The sequence below is a fragment of the Clupea harengus genome, chromosome 10 (assembly GCF_900700415.2).
Source record: "Clupea harengus chromosome 10, Ch_v2.0.2, whole genome shotgun sequence".
Taxonomy (NCBI): Eukaryota; Metazoa; Chordata; class Actinopteri; order Clupeiformes; family Clupeidae; genus Clupea; species Clupea harengus.
The window spans coordinates 1,552,146-1,567,242 of NC_045161.1; the positions used below are offsets into that span (position 1 = coordinate 1,552,146).

Sequence of the window (15,097 nt, forward strand, 5' to 3'; positions counted from 1 at the left end):
ATGCTGTTGTCTATGCCGTAGTCAAGGCTATCTATTGGCTGCCAAGACAACACTGCAATCCACGCACTGAATAATTAATACATTTCTCAGTTGACCGTAGGACTACATTGTAACAATTATCTCAAATCTAACGTTAACATTTAGTACAGTCTAAAATGTCCGGAGCTGAAATAAAGTCGCTGTCGTTGAAAACGGTAAGTTGCGTTAGTGATAGGCCTGGCCTTCCTGCATAAAGAACATAATGTAGAGTACAGGACATGTATCGGATGTGCCCTCTTACCCCTTCTTGTCTCACGAGCAGTGCAGAGCTATGTAGAGAGCAGTGGAGTGCAACCTTTTGTTTTCCATAGATACGCAAGTGGTGCCCTTAGTAACAGCTGAGAAATATGAGTGCGGAAGATAGCTACAGTTTGGTAACTCATGGTAGCGACTCAAAGTAGTTTTTTTTTTTTACATTTTGGTGCTCTCGTTTGGACATGAAAATGGACATGAAAATACACAAAACTACTCAACTCAGAAATGTCATACATTTGACATTGTGCCACTCATTACAGTTTCTCGAATGAACTGCAGCTGTTAATGATCTGCTGTCTATCATGTCAGCGCTGACAAAGTCAAGTCAGGCTTCTGTATGGGCTAAACAGGAGGGAGAAAGAACGAAATTAAACCGTTCCCCTGCATCTTCTCAGTGTGATAAAAGTAAGTAATCAGTACTTTGACGGTGTGTGTTTACTGAGTTTACCTCAAAATCCAGCATACTACGGGTTGAAGCTGAAGGCGGGCTATTCAATGTTGCTAATGTATGGTTTCATGTTTGCCTCTCTTTGCTCATTGTATATCGTGTTAACTTTCCTCGCTTCCATCGTATGTTCAGCGAAACTTCCTGATCTACAAAGTAAAGTAGGAGAGACAGAGAGATCAGCGATGCAGGTAGTCCCGCTTCGTAGAGACATGATCCCAGAGGAGCTTTTGGCCACCCTCACCTCTGCAGCGCACCCATATTGTAAAGCAGAATGTTCAAAGGCTAGCAAGACGTCCCAACTCTGCAAGGTTTGTTTAATTTTTCAAAATCGTGTAGGATGAAGTAATCTGGTGAAACATGACATCAGCTTTAATAAATAATTTTGTGTTTAAATGGTTGCATTACTGTATTTAGATTTTTTTTTTAAATTTTTCGATACATTTTGCCTCTCTTAGATCCATGGCCTGCGATGCCCAGATCCAGTGTGGCATCATCCTCAGGGGCGTAAGAAATACAAGTATCTTCTGGACCAGCCAGTTTCACTGACTGGAGCTTCCAGGTGTGACCAGAATTAATCTGTTTGCACAACTGCAATTTAATTGTTTATTTAGCTATTCAGTTGTAGTGCAAATAAAATGCCAGGCAATCTGGGGGGTATTCCACGTATGTGGTTTAGTGACAAACCTGGATAAGTTAACTCAGAGTAAGTGGTAAACCTCCTAATAAAAGAACCCCCATTGGTTCATTCTCCTAGCAAAACAACGTCAGAGGGTTCTTCTATTAGGATGTTTACCACTTACTCTGAGTTAACTTATCCAGGTTTGTCACTAAACCACGTACGCGGAATACCCCCCAGGTCTTTCTGTATCGTATGTTTGGTGTGTCATCTTTGAATTCAAACAAATGAAAGTGCTTCTGTGCTTGTGTTTCTCAACAGAGACGTCTCTTTTCTTTGTGATGCAGTGGCTTCCAAGAAGGATCATATTCCTCTTCCACCCATGCCAGACAGGGGCAGTTTACCTTCCCACGGGGGACCCAAGGCAAGCTTTAAAGTTGATTTATACTCTCAACATCCATCAGGAATGTTCTAATGGTCTGATTGGCTCCTCTGAGGTGATTCCCTGAGAGAGGCTGGCTCTGAGTTAGACCTGGTTAAAGGCACAGTGTGTAGGATTTAAGGGGGAATTATTAGCAGAAAAGGAATACAGTGTTAGTAATTGTGTTTTCAATATCATATTGGATATTCCAACTCATGGAACGTCTCTCGTCCAATCAGAAACAGCTAAATAATTCAATAGAACCCAATTGTTTTATATCAGTGTATAATCATCTGTAATTACGAATCGTTGTGTTTTCATTAGCTTAGAATGAGCCCTTCATATCTACATATGAAGTGGGTCCTCCTCCACGGAGTCTGCCATGTTGAACCGCCATGTTTCCCCAGTAGCCCAGAACGGTCTTACTGTAACACTGGCTCTAGAGAGGGCATTTCAAATTTGTATGGCAATTGACGGCCACCGTAGTTTATCCTACATGCTTGGAAAGGGTGGGGTGATGGAGGGGATTCAGTTGGTTGCAATCTGGAACCTCGCCACTAGATGCCACTAAATCGTACACAGTGCGCCTTTAACGCGTTTGGAGAAGCCTGGGAGAAAACAGGTGGTGGCAAGGCACTTTAAATGTCCTTTACTCGATCAACAGTCAAGATGAGATTTGCTCATGGTTTTAAACAGAATATGTGCTGGTATTTCCCTGATAGACCACAGGTCCAATGGAGACACTCATCCCTGAGGAATACCATATTGTGAAGAACAAGGGAATGATGGGCCTTGAGTTTTACGAGGAGTGAGCTAACATTATCTCTGTCCTGACATATCATTGAGTTTCTGCTGCAGATTATGAACATTATTACACAAGCCCCATCTTGTCTCTTTGTTTTCAGTAAATACACTGTTCTTCTGGAGGATGAGGATAAGATGCTGAGGATCTTTCCATCTATGTAAGTGAGCTTGCAGTCATGTTGTCTTGGGCTGAGAAACAGTATACTAAGTAAGGATATAAACATGTTTTATACCATATTGAAGAGGAGTCATTATGAAGAGGACAAGGTGATCCTAGGGTAAGCAGCAGGTACATTTAAAAAAAAGTATCCCTGTCTTATTTGTGAAGACCCGGTTTTTCTGTTTGAAAAAGGGTTGTGCAAAAAAAAATGTATATCCTTTAAGGGCTCTTGTATGGTGACAAGATAAAGCATTCACAGTGGAAACTGGCCATGTCTGTGTCTGATTGACAGGAAGCCCAGTGGGAGACTGGAGGCAGTACAGCTGTTGAGAATCATGGATGAGATGCTGGACAAGGCAGGAGTGAATCTAGACAGCACTGAGCTGACGGTTATTTCACAGGTAAGAGTCCCCTGGATCCACAGACCTCTCACAACACCTGCCCAGTGTGTTTTCAGTTATCCACTTTAGATGTTCAAGGTGTCCGCTGTTTAGAATGTGTACATTTTAGGCAAAACAAGTTCATTGTAGAGAAGTAATGATAGGGTCATTGGGGTCATGATGTTTATATTTACATTGGTGTTTGTGGCTGTTTTGCTCCTCGCTGGGTTATTCCATGATCGGTGGCATTCTGTGTACCACCTCTGACAGATCCAAGGCTTGCTGGACCTGGTGCAGGTAGAGCAGAACATTTACAACATTGTGTTCCATGAGGTCATCCGGCAGGTCAGCGTGGAGTGTTCCGAAAGAGGCCAGATCCTGGCCAAGCTCAGGTCTGAACCTCACCTCCTTAACGGTGAATTTGGTCTCGCTAATGCCATACGAATGACATGAACTTTAACCTTTGTGTGCATGCAGACAGAGATATGTGGCGCTGCTCGACCGTATCCCCAGGAAACTGCGGGGCCTGCACAAGGAGATGATGTGCCTGCGTGCTCTGGACCGCCGTCTGACTGATGAGATCGTCTGTTTCAAGAAGTCCATTGCACAACTCAATCAGTAAGCATGGCTTTAGTGGAGCTGCTTTGGTGCTGCCATCTATTGCCAGAAGCATCTGACAGCACATTCAGAATAAAGTTGGCAGACAGGCCGCAAACCAGACCACATTTTTTTTTAAATAGTTAGTATTAATAGTTGTTAGTTCTTAAAGAATTGTGTTTTCCAGAAGACCATTAAGACACATGATTGTCATGTCATGATTATGACATAACGCTCATGATTATTGTACACTATACCACGTTTGTGCTTTCAGATTTGTAGATCAGTTTTGTTTGTACAAGTTTAGACAAGCTCCTATTCCGCGCATCTCACTGTGCGTGTGTGTGTGTTTCAGAGAGCTGAGCAAGATAAAAGAGCATGATGAGGATGTGTCGCAGCAGGCGGAGAGAGCACAGAAGGAGCTGTCCAAAGCACTGGACCAGTCACAGCGGAACTCGGAGTGAGTCAGCAACAAGCTAAATGTTTGTAAGCACTTGTTTGCCATTACCGTTCTGGAACCAACTGGTAGAACTTAGGAGTAAATTCACCTGGTTCATTACTAAAACATTACTACTTTTTCCCTTCATGGACATGATTTTCTTTCTGTGTGTGTTAATCCTGTAAATGAATAAAAACAGCTAACACTAATAGCACTGGTGTGTTCTTCCTCTTGCCGGCTGCAGTACGGTGGGAGAGTATCACGACCTGTATGAGATGCAGCGGCGTAGGCTGGAAGTGCAGGTGCTCCGGCTGACGGATGAGCGCGATCTCTGGAGCAGTGTCACCTATAGCCTAGCACTGAAGGTCAGCTGGCCATCACACATACATGTAGCTAATTCAGACATATATATCTGTTGAAAGCAGCCCAGCAAAGTCCTTTTGATCCCCACTCCCTGTGTGAGTTGCGTAAATAAATCCTTTTGGTCCTCTTGCTGTCTTGTTCCCTTCATAGTCCAACACTTGTGAGATAAGATAAACTGTATGTCGGTTATGTACACTGAGCTAATGTGTGTCTTAATTTGTGACTTTTGTCACACAGGTGATAAAGTTAAATAATCTGCAGCTGGTCAGTCGACTTCATGTGAGTGAGCAAACCTGGACCAAGACTGCAGAGCATTTCACCGTCTTCCTTGCATCCAAGGTAAGACTTTTTGTAACTCTGATTTTTGAGGGTTGTCTAACACTGACTGATTTAACAGGACAGCGTGTTCTGCATTGAATTTCTACAAATCGGACTCCTCAAAGTTCTTCTAAACAGCCCAACATTATGTTTAATAAAATAATATTGCACCTCCTGTATCAGGATGTGTGAAGCGTGCTGTCTTGTCTTTTGCCTGTCTTTGCAGGACTCTGAGGATCTGAACAGTATCATGCAGTTGCTGGATCGATGGAAAGAGCAACTGACTGACTTTGTTCAGAAGCTAAAAGAGGTCGAATCCACCCAGTGTGACAAGATCAAAGCCATGCAGGAGGGCATGAATCACTGGCATAACCTCATCCATACCAACCTCAAGTAAGAGGAAGTAATCATAGACAGTCAAACGAAATAACTGGACAAAACACGAGTTAATTTATGGTGAAAGCCGGGTTAACAGTCTCAGTTCCAAGAAAAGTGTGTTGTCTTCAATAATTCTGTTTCTGGCAACAATAGACTAAAAAGTTTGTTGTGTATCTTACTCTAAGTAAAAAAAAAAGTAAGGAACTATAGTTTTTGGATGCGGTGGCTATATACCGATAGGGTGTGAATTACGTTCTGCGGTTTTGAGACCCATCTAGTGATTATGAGGATGAATGTGACTTTATTACAGAAATATTCTTGTGATAAATTTGAGAATTTTGTGAAATGTACATGTATAAGCAACAACATGAGCTTCATTAGATAACTACTTGGCATTTATTTCCAAATATATATTAAATGATTATTAGTTGAAGAGAAGAATATGTTTGAATACAATACTAAATATAGAGTTAATGCTACATATAGGTATACAAGTACTAACATTTATACAGGACATACACTATCATAATAATGAATTTAAACAAAGCAGAGAGACATCAACATATGTACAGCAGAAAACTGGTGATTAAGTAAGACAACACAATTACATCAGGTATGAATGACAAGTAAATCATCAACATATCAACATATGTACAGCAGAAAACTGGTGATTAAGTAAGACAACACAATTACATCAGGTATGAATGACAAGTAAAGGATTGTAACTATACAGTGACTGAAAAGAAATAGGCCTCTCTAGAGCATCGGGGCCCAAGCAGCATATTGAGAAATGCCCCAAGTAACCAAAGGTTGAATGATTTGACCGCTTCAACAGGTGAAAGACGACCATTTCAATTTTAAAATGTTATGGAAGGATTTAAAGCAACATTATGTAACAATTTGACCTTAAAAACAGCTTCAAATCATTTTGGTGGTACACTAACTTTTAATACGGAGAAAACAGCGTCTGTGCCACTGCCACAGCACGCCCGGTATTGCACCCTCTTGCGAGAACTATGTAATGCTTTATGGCACCACCTCACACAACAACTAGACCCTTCTGCTAGCTATTAAAGAAGAAGCTAGCGTAATATTCTCTGTCTGATGGCAGAGGCGATGAAGAAAGCGAGGAAGACGTTGTCGGAGGAATAGAAAAAGAGAGTGTAACCGAGCAAGAGCTTGAACAAGAGTCAGTCTCGGACTGGCCTTTACTCGTTGGCATGAACTAAAAGAGACAAAAGGATGCCAGTCAGATGCTGGGCTGGCCTTATTTCTGTTGGACTTGTCAGTAATAACTAATTAGCTGTCTTGCTATGTCTTGTGCTGCGCTTGCTTAATGTTTGGCTGTGTCAGGAAAGTTGGTTTTTCATCATAAACATCCCTGCCAAGGTTATTTATGAAAGAATGCGATGAAGTCTGTAACCTTATCTGTGTCATCCCTGTCTCATGGAGATTTGATCCCACTGCATATTTTCTGCAGGAAACCAGATGTGATATTTGACACGGCATCAGAGGAGATGATAGTTTCTGATCTGACTGAATGGTCAATGGTGAGGATTTGGATGATTGTTTTTTTCTTATTTTTTCACAGTTGTTTTTACAAGCCTGATTGTGTGATTGTATGCATGTGAGAGGATTTTGTAAATGTGTGTGTGTGTGTGTGTGATCATGTGTACCATACATACGTACATGATTAAGCATGTGCAGATTATTTCAGCAATCTCTCCCACATCTCTTTCCTGCAGATGTTAACTGCCCAGTGTGAGCGCTACGGTGGGGAGGAGCTGCTCTCAGGCCAGGAGACCATACACACACTCGTAGAGCTGCAGCAGGCCTGGGTGGACGTGGGGCACCAGATCTTCCGCAGACACCCTGCTTCAGACGGGGAGCTACCCAAGGGCCAGGCAGCCATGAAAGCCTTGGGTCTTTCTGTCTCTGAACTTCAACAGCAGATGGACATACGCATCAATGGAGAGAGTGGTGAGAGTCTGGAGATGGAAACACACAGGCTGTTTTTAGTCTAAACAGTCTCCATTTTCACCACTTCACAGATACATCACTCATACAATGAAAAAAGGCCCACAGAAACAGAATTGCAAACACATTTTCTCACATTGCAAACTGCAAACACATTTGATTTCTCTTAGAAATAGATTCTATTATCATACTACAAATGATTGAAGCTGTCATGTAGGTGTGATAAAGTATAACCTTCTCTCTCACATATTTTGCAGGCATTCACAAGGAGATGATGTCCCTGGTGGGTGTGTTAGAGTTCTGGATCAGAAGACTGAAGGCTCTTAGTGGTCGGGCAGATGGGCTGCCGCACTGTGATTGGCTGAGGTTGGACAAAGGGCTGACCGCCTGGAACAAGACCGCAGACAAGGTCATGCAGCTGGTGGACAGCGTCCAGTGTGAGACTGACCGGCTCAAACGCAGACCTGAAAACAGGTGAGGAGGACTGGCCTGGAGTGTGCTGCTCTCATGACAGTTTCTACACTCGTGCCGTCATGGTAACAAGACTCAAACAGGATGTAGAGCTGACCCGTGCGCACCCAACTTAACCATTTGGTTTAACATTTCAGCCACTTCATGTGCGTATATGTTCCACTATGTGCACCCAACTATGTCTCAACTGGGTAACACTATTCTAGTGTGTAGATTTGTTTTTATGTGTCCGTTCTTACTCATTTTATATAGCATAGCATCAGCGTTAGGCTCAGCATATATAGGCTCATCTTTCATCTGGTCCAGGGGTGAATCTCCAACGTGTGTCTCGGTGTTGTTTTCTTTTCAGGATAGCGATCGACGACATCTTCAGCACGATGCAGGACTTCATGGCCACTCAGAGCAACTTCTTCGAGTGTGAAAATCTAAGGCTGTCTGATGAGGTAGACGCTGCACAGTGTGTGATGTCTCTTTGCCTCAACGTCTCTCTTAAGAACATGATCAAGACAGCAGCCATTTCAGTTGCTTTGCTTTTCTGTTGTGAGCTTACATATACTGTGATGAGTAATCATTTTGTATCCTGTTACCCAAAGCACCCTATATACAGTATATATATATATATATATATATATACACAAAAACACACACACACACAAAAACACATTCAGAGTAGGAATACCTCAGTGTTATCTACTCATTGAGCGTAGCAATACACCCTATCACACTCTAATGTTTCTTTTTGAATCTGTGTAGGTCAGTTCTATTCATACCATGCTGACCCGCTGGATGGTAGACCTCTTGCTCATCATGGTGCCAGATCACTGTGATGACCAAGACCCATCACCAGTCCCAGGTCCCACATCCACTGATGTGAATGAGGGCCGGATCAAGAAACTGGAGGAGGATGCCAAAAATGTCTCTCAGAAGGTGGACTACTTCTCCATATACATCACATGGTAATCTAATGAGATCATGTCCCAAACTACTTGCTCATTTAGAGTACATTACATTTGAATGTATCATTCAGTGCATTCATTTGGTGTTTGTTATGGAACCCCAGTTCATGGTCATTTTCATGTAGCAGATACAATGTCTTGATTAAATGAAACAGTAGTTAGAAACATTTCATTTCCTCATTGTTTGAAGTTTAACCCTTGGGTGAAAGTAATCTTTAGTATTACTGTGGTGTATCAAACCCTTCAGCTCATGTCAAGCCATTGTGGAGGAGGAGGTCAAGAAGAACATGTCACAGGATGAGACAGAGAATGAACTGTATGAACTCAACAAGCTCCAGGTATGAGCTTCAATGTACAAGGAGAACCGCTAGTCTAGAATTTAGAATATTATTTCTCTCATTATTGAGACAAAAACACACCTGATGATCAGATGATTACTCCATCTCTTTGTGCTTGTGTGTGTGTGTGTGTGTGTGTGTGTGTGTGTGTGTGTGTGTGTGTCTGTGTGTGTGTGCGTGTGCGTCTGCGTGTGCGTGTGCGTGTGCGTCTGTGTCTGTGTCTGTGCTTGTATTTGTGTGTGTGTGTGTGTGTGTCTGTGTCTGTGTCTGTGTCTGTGTCTGTGTCTGTGTCTGTGTCTGTGTCTGTGTCTGTGTCTGTGTCTGTGTGTGCGTGTGCGTGTGTGTACGTGTGTGGTGTGAGTGTGTGTGTGCTGTGTGTGTGTGTGTGCGCGTGTGTGTGTGTGTGTGTGTGTGTGTACGTGTGTGATCACTGGTCAGAGGGAGTGTGGTGAGTGGGTGGATGCCTGTAGCATCCTGCTGTCCGATGTGAAGGGGAGCCCAGTGCAGCTGCAGGTCACAGGAAGGGCCGCCCTGCAGCTCAGGGATGAAAGCCCAAGCCTATCAGCCAGCTATGAGTCTCTGGTGAGGATGAGAAGGATGAGTACACACTTCATCATTAGTACACTACACGTATTACATCATTCCAACCAGTCACAACATGTTGAAAGTGTCATGTACTCAGTTGTCCAGTTGAATACTCCCAGTCCAGCATTGCTGTGAACAATGTTTAGACCTTTTCTCTCTTTGACATGAGCATGTGCCATCAACATTAATGTGAAAAAGCTTATAAAAGTATTTACCTTGAAATAGTTAAAGAACACTACATATGATCTTACATCTATTGACATTATACGTTGTTGTTACAATGGTTATGAGATGGTATGTACGAGACTGTGTTTCTAAATGTGTATACCGTATGTGATATATCAACAGACGGATGTGACGACAGCCAGACCCACACTAACAGAGAAAGCAAAAGACCACGAAGAGGAGGAGAAGAAGGAAGAGAAGGCTAAGGAGGAGAATATGAGGGAGAAAGAGAACAAGGTGAAGGAGGAGGAAATTATAGAGGAGAACAAGGTGAAGGAGGAGAAGGGAAAAAAGTCAGAGGAGGAGGAGGAGGAAGAACATGATCAGTATGAGGTTTGTCATATTTATACATTAACAGACACATTAGTGAGTTTTGAGGAAACATCTGGTAGGTCATTTAAATGTTACAGAAATAGTAACTGCGCAAAATATACACATGTACTGTAAGATCCTGTGTTGGAATGAAACAATGACGTGTATTCCACATTTCAATGACCTTGGTCACCCACAGCAAGAGGAAGGGATGGGTGTGGAGTTGACCGAGACAGAGGGAGGCATCCTGAAACTAATTGGCCACGATGGCAACATCATTGAGAGAACTCTGGGGGAGGACAAAGTGCCACTGGAGGAGGTATGTGGAATGTTCCGGATGCTTTGGGATCTTCTCAGAAACCAGTAGGCACACAGAATGCATGTCTCATGACTCTTTTTACTCTTGGCTGTGTTTGTAGACTACTGTTGTGCGCCCTCAAACACCGAATGCTCTGAGGGCCTTTGATGCCTTGGAAACACTGGGCTCCCTCAAGCAGGAAGTACTGTATGTTTGGATTTTTTAAGACCTGTCTTTAAAAAAAGCTATTCTTACCTTAAAAATGAAAATAACACCCTATATCAGATACTAATTAGCATTTTCATGACTGTAACAATAACAGTAGACTACATCAGTTACAAAGCTGATCAATGAAACAGGGCAAGGGCAATTTTGTTACATTAATGAAAGGGCAACAATCCATTTTCATTCTGCCTTTTAATTGTATATTGGTGCTAACGTGTTCATTCAGATACATTATAATGCGTGCCAGCACAAATGTGGGTGTAAATACGGGTTGCTGGTTAGAGGTGGTGCTCTTGTCTGTCTGCTGTAGGGACATAGAGGCGCGTGCTCAGGGAGCCGAGACAAGAGCGCTGCAGGCAGAGGAGGCTTTGCAGACCGCACTGGAGAAGATCCAGGACCTGGAGCGCAAACTGGAGGGCAAACCCAGCCTGGAGGCCAAGGGTGAGCCGCCGCCATCACATCACATCACACATCACATCACATCGCAGCACACATCACACATCACACATCATATCGCAGCACATCACACCAGAAAAGCCTCCTAAAGATCCAGCCCGTTTATACAAACTTAGACCTCTTTAACTATGTCAGAAGAACCACATTTTTATATTGATCTATATGTGGTATGCACAATTCCTTTAGCTGTATAGACACTGTTGTGACAAGTGCTTTGTGTACCTTGCTTAAAATGTTTATGATGGATTGCAGAAACACAATAACATTCAATAACATGACAAATTTCTGGTTTGGAAAAAAACAAGTGTTTGCTAATCCAACTCCCTCTGTATTCTAATGGCATTGCAGTGGCCCCGAAGCCAACGGTGGGGCCACACCCGTGGGGAGCGTTGGGAAGAAGGCATCTGCAAGCAGTGGCAGGCATGTCACTAAAAGGCGCTAAAAAAACACACATGGATGTGGATCTTTGTGTGAGGGAATTTATTTAGGAATAAATGACAGCTCATGAGGTGTTGTGTATTATACAAGCATTTGTGTGATCACCTAACCAGGTCATAAAAATGGTGTCTTTAGCACACATGTTTAAAGAAAAAGAACTGTCTGCCAGCTTATGTTTGTGTCCTTGTGTAGTTAAACATGGTTTTCAAGTCTACTCATCAATGCACTACATGAGCACTTCATGAGATTATCCACAATTGCATTATACACTAGGGGTGCTAAAGTGTATCCGTTAGCTTGTGCACCCGCAAGCTCTCATTGAGAGCTCACTGGGCACCGATCTCTGCCGTTGTAGTAGCCTACAGTCCAAGCTTATCAGTGAAGAATCAGAATCATATGCACGCCTAACCCCTCACATCATGGGGGAATCTTGGTTATCGGTGTCACCCACTGAGGGGCTCGGATGGGTCATGGTGACCGGATGCAGGGTGTTATTGGCCAGGCTGGAGAGGCCACTGGGCAGTGGGAGCAGACCGGAGGACAGGTTGAGCACCAAGGCAGAGCGCTCCGTCTGCAGGCTGTGCAGGAGCTGAAGCAGGCGGAGCTGAAGGGTGGCAGGGGAACCAGAGAAGGCGTCGGTGGAAGCCCTCAGGGCCTCACAGGCTGCCCGCTCCCCCTCTGCTGCAATCACCTAGGAGGAATGAGCTGGGCATTAGGGGATACCACTCAATCACCTAGTAGGAATGAGCTGGGCATTAGGGGATACCACTCAATCACCTAGTAGGAATGAGCTGGGCATTATGGTATAACACTCAATGCCATGGGACTAAATACACTGACATGTCAAAATTATGTTGAAGCAATATGTTGACCTACAAACATTTTCAAATGAACTCAGAACCCTTATATTGAAATTCAACAGAGACAGCGCCATGCGTGACACTCCTTTTGGACAAACATTCCATAGTCCATTCACTGGACTATAAGAATTATTGTGTAGATATGATGCATATGAAATGCATAATTTATAAATCAAACTTAATCCATTTACGAGTCACAGTGTGCATCTGATGTCAGCTGCTACAACTAATAACCCTGTGATCTTGGATCATCCTTTAATGAATTGTTGGTGTTAAAGTTCCGACCTTGACGTGTGCCTGTCTTTTGGCTTCCGCTTCAGTAGCAAAGTTGTGTTGCAACTCAGGGGGGAGATAAACGTCTTGACTGAAACAGAGCGATCACAAGCTTACATTACAACAAGAACAGTTTGAGTCTTTTGAGTGACTGGACTGCATATATCTCTCATTGCTTACATATCTGCTCTTTCTACTTTGATTCCCCACATGCAGACAGCAGAATCCATAGAAACCTGAGAGAGAAATTAGAAATGAGACTTTTCTTTTTAGAAAATAGAAATTAAAGGACATTCTTAACTACAGGTTCCTGATATAACACATCAAAGGTAACTTAGAACTGGGAGGCTTAGCAGGTTGAAAATGAAAAGCAATTTCATGGAGATGAAAGATACCTGAATCTTCTGAGCAATCATTTTTCTGTCCAGCAGTATCTCTGTGAAAGTGTGATGGGCAAGGATCTCTTTGTTTGAGACCTGCATCAAACCCTCCAGTACAGCTGGGACCACAGCCAGTGAAGCATAGCACAAGGACAGGTTCTCAATACGGTAGTAACACACTGCACTCAGCTCTGTACTGACCAGATCTTTGGTTACCACCTAGACACAAACCAAGCATCACTGACATGATCATTTAGAGAGAGTATTTACATGGATTGTTTTGTAGCACTAAATGGACTTACTGTGTGAGTGGGTACTTTAAGCATTTTTAATCGAACGTCAATCTTATGGCAAACATCCAAAAATGGAAGGGTAAAAATTAGCCCTAGATAACAAAAACACCAAAACAAAACAAAATGCTTGAGTTTACAGAGTCTTAAGCCACATCTGTTGTACAACCTTATCAAAACCAGACCTATACCTGGTCCTCTGGGTTTTCTTTGAAGATGATGTCCGAGTCTAAAGATCATTGCTCTCTCATGTTCTCTCACTATCTAATGAAAAGAAAATCTGTTCAGGTCTAGCACATCTATAAGCAATTTTATATTTTGTTTTTAGACATGTAGAAGTACATTTTTTTTACCTTGAAACAGAACCAGATGGAGAGAGGGAAAACAAAGATGATTATTGTGACAGCCAACCCCAAGAGCAGAGACTCACAGACACCCATATGTCTGGCTTTCACACCTGTAGGTAGAAATGGCAGTCATATTATTGGCTCTATTTGTTTGAACTGAGCATTATACAACTCTCCTAAAGTTTAGTGAAGATTCAAGCGTAATGTATTTGATATTTTTGCACCGCTCTATGATTTAGCATTGCAAAACTGACCAGTGGTTACGGTCATTTCTGTATGGGCTTAGTGTTTTTTCCAGTTCCTACTAACACCAACAATGGAAGAACTTAAAGCACACTTACTCTCGTCCTGGCAGCCACTCTCCAGAAGCCCCAATAACTCCTCGTGCTGCTCCTCGTCCTCTTCCTCTTCCTCCTTCTCTCTCACCATGTCCACATTCACCACAGTACTTGCCACCTTAGCTTCTCCCTCTGGAGCTGACGGTTTTCTTGCCCGAGACTGCTCCTCAGTCAGTGATTCCCTATCCTTCACGTTGTCTTTTCTCCTGGGTGGCTGCGGTGGCTTGGATGACCTGCTGACTTTATGATGATGCTTTTTAGCTGCAGATGAAGGGTCCATCTTTTTGACCTTCAGAGGTCTTGAAGTGTGGTGGTGGATATGCTCAGGCTTCACCCTCCTCTCCACTCCATTGTCTACTGAAGTAGGCATGTCAGCTCAAAGAGTGACAGAGAGTAGCTATATCTTCATCAAAGCACCAGAAACAGTCTGTTCAGACCGACTTCTGAGGTCTGAAAGAACTACACAAGTGGAAGAAGCTTGCAATAGGCAGAAAAAAAGACTGGGCGGGCATATGTTAAGGTCAACATACAACCCTTAACACACTGACATTGAAGCACCAGGTAATTTAACAACTTCAAAAACATTCTTCAATCAAGCCTGTGTGTCATGCAAGATAATTTAAATCACTCTCTTTACTAACTTCCCCCACCCCACTTTACAAATAAGCGAAACAGTTTAAATACATCTCCCTTGAGAGATGGTTGCTCTGCTCATGTTGTGACGATGACCAATGCTTTTGTTATTTTTACAAAGAGGAGTCAAGCATCACCTTGGAAAGTGCAGACTCGTGGTTTTCTTTTTAGAGAGGAAATACTCCCAGATAATTCAATTTAAATTAATTAAATGTAATACATGTGCAAACTATAACTTACCAGCCATAAAATACGCAATAAATACACCATGACCTCACGGATTCCCAATAGCCTTTAAATGTGCAACTCTTCAGTGAGTGTTCAAGTACTCCTCGGTCGTTCCGAAAATGTTAAGTTTTCATCAAAAACATGTTGTCACATTCAGTTTTATACAATGGTCCAATCAATGAAACTATTATATTCAAAAACGTGTCCTAATAAATATTCAATGTTTCATGTTTATAATATATATACCGT

At 42.6% G+C, this 15,097-nt stretch overlaps 2 protein-coding genes across 2 annotated transcripts; one reads left to right on the forward strand and one right to left on the reverse strand.

Annotated features, from left to right (window-relative positions):
• Window positions 1-489: 489 nt before the first annotated feature.
• axdnd1 (axonemal dynein light chain domain containing 1) lies at window positions 490-11,569 on the forward strand. The gene is made up of 25 exons (XM_042708817.1): window positions 490-699; window positions 875-1,050; window positions 1,198-1,301; window positions 1,680-1,782; window positions 2,502-2,587; window positions 2,685-2,741; window positions 3,036-3,144; window positions 3,394-3,515; window positions 3,601-3,741; window positions 4,076-4,180; window positions 4,404-4,524; window positions 4,760-4,861; window positions 5,067-5,233; window positions 6,699-6,768; window positions 6,964-7,198; window positions 7,453-7,669; window positions 8,016-8,109; window positions 8,420-8,622; window positions 8,870-8,960; window positions 9,399-9,542; window positions 9,894-10,103; window positions 10,282-10,401; window positions 10,502-10,587; window positions 10,916-11,046; window positions 11,410-11,569. Exons 2-25 carry the CDS (start codon window positions 925-927, stop codon window positions 11,547-11,549), a joined length of 3,084 nt encoding a protein of 1,027 aa, XP_042564751.1. The 5' UTR covers window positions 490-699; window positions 875-924; the 3' UTR covers window positions 11,550-11,569.
• nphs2 (NPHS2 stomatin family member, podocin) lies at window positions 11,527-15,027 on the reverse strand. Its single transcript, XM_031574944.2, has 9 exons — window positions 14,861-15,027; window positions 13,991-14,446; window positions 13,656-13,759; window positions 13,494-13,566; window positions 13,315-13,397; window positions 13,028-13,231; window positions 12,813-12,868; window positions 12,645-12,723; window positions 11,527-12,190 (listed from the first exon to the last, which is right to left on the reverse strand). The coding sequence occupies exons 2-9, from the start codon at window positions 14,355-14,357 to the stop codon at window positions 11,912-11,914; spliced, it is 1,245 nt and encodes a 414-aa protein (XP_031430804.1). The 5' UTR covers window positions 14,358-14,446; window positions 14,861-15,027; the 3' UTR covers window positions 11,527-11,911.
• Between the last annotated feature and the right edge of the window lie 70 nt (window positions 15,028-15,097).

Coding starts and splice junctions, on each gene's coding strand:
- axdnd1 (XM_042708817.1), top strand. CDS start 925: ATGCAGGTAGTCCCGCTTCGTAGAGACATGATCCCAGAGGAGCTTTTG. Junction 7,670..8,015: donor AAACGCAGACCTGAAAACAG/GTGAGGAGGACT, acceptor TTTTCTTTTCAG/GATAGCGATCGACGACATCT. Junction 11,047..11,409: donor ACCCAGCCTGGAGGCCAAGG/GTGAGCCGCCGC, acceptor ATGGCATTGCAG/TGGCCCCGAAGCCAACGGTG.
- nphs2 (XM_031574944.2), bottom strand. CDS start 14,357: ATGCCTACTTCAGTAGACAATGGAGTGGAGAGGAGGGTGAAGCCTGAG. Junction 12,869..13,027: donor TGATTGCTCAGAAGATTCAG/GTATCTTTCATC, acceptor TTTCTCTCTCAG/GTTTCTATGGATTCTGCTGT. Junction 12,191..12,644: donor AAAGACAGGCACACGTCAAG/GTCGGAACTTTA, acceptor CATTCCTCCTAG/GTGATTGCAGCAGAGGGGGA.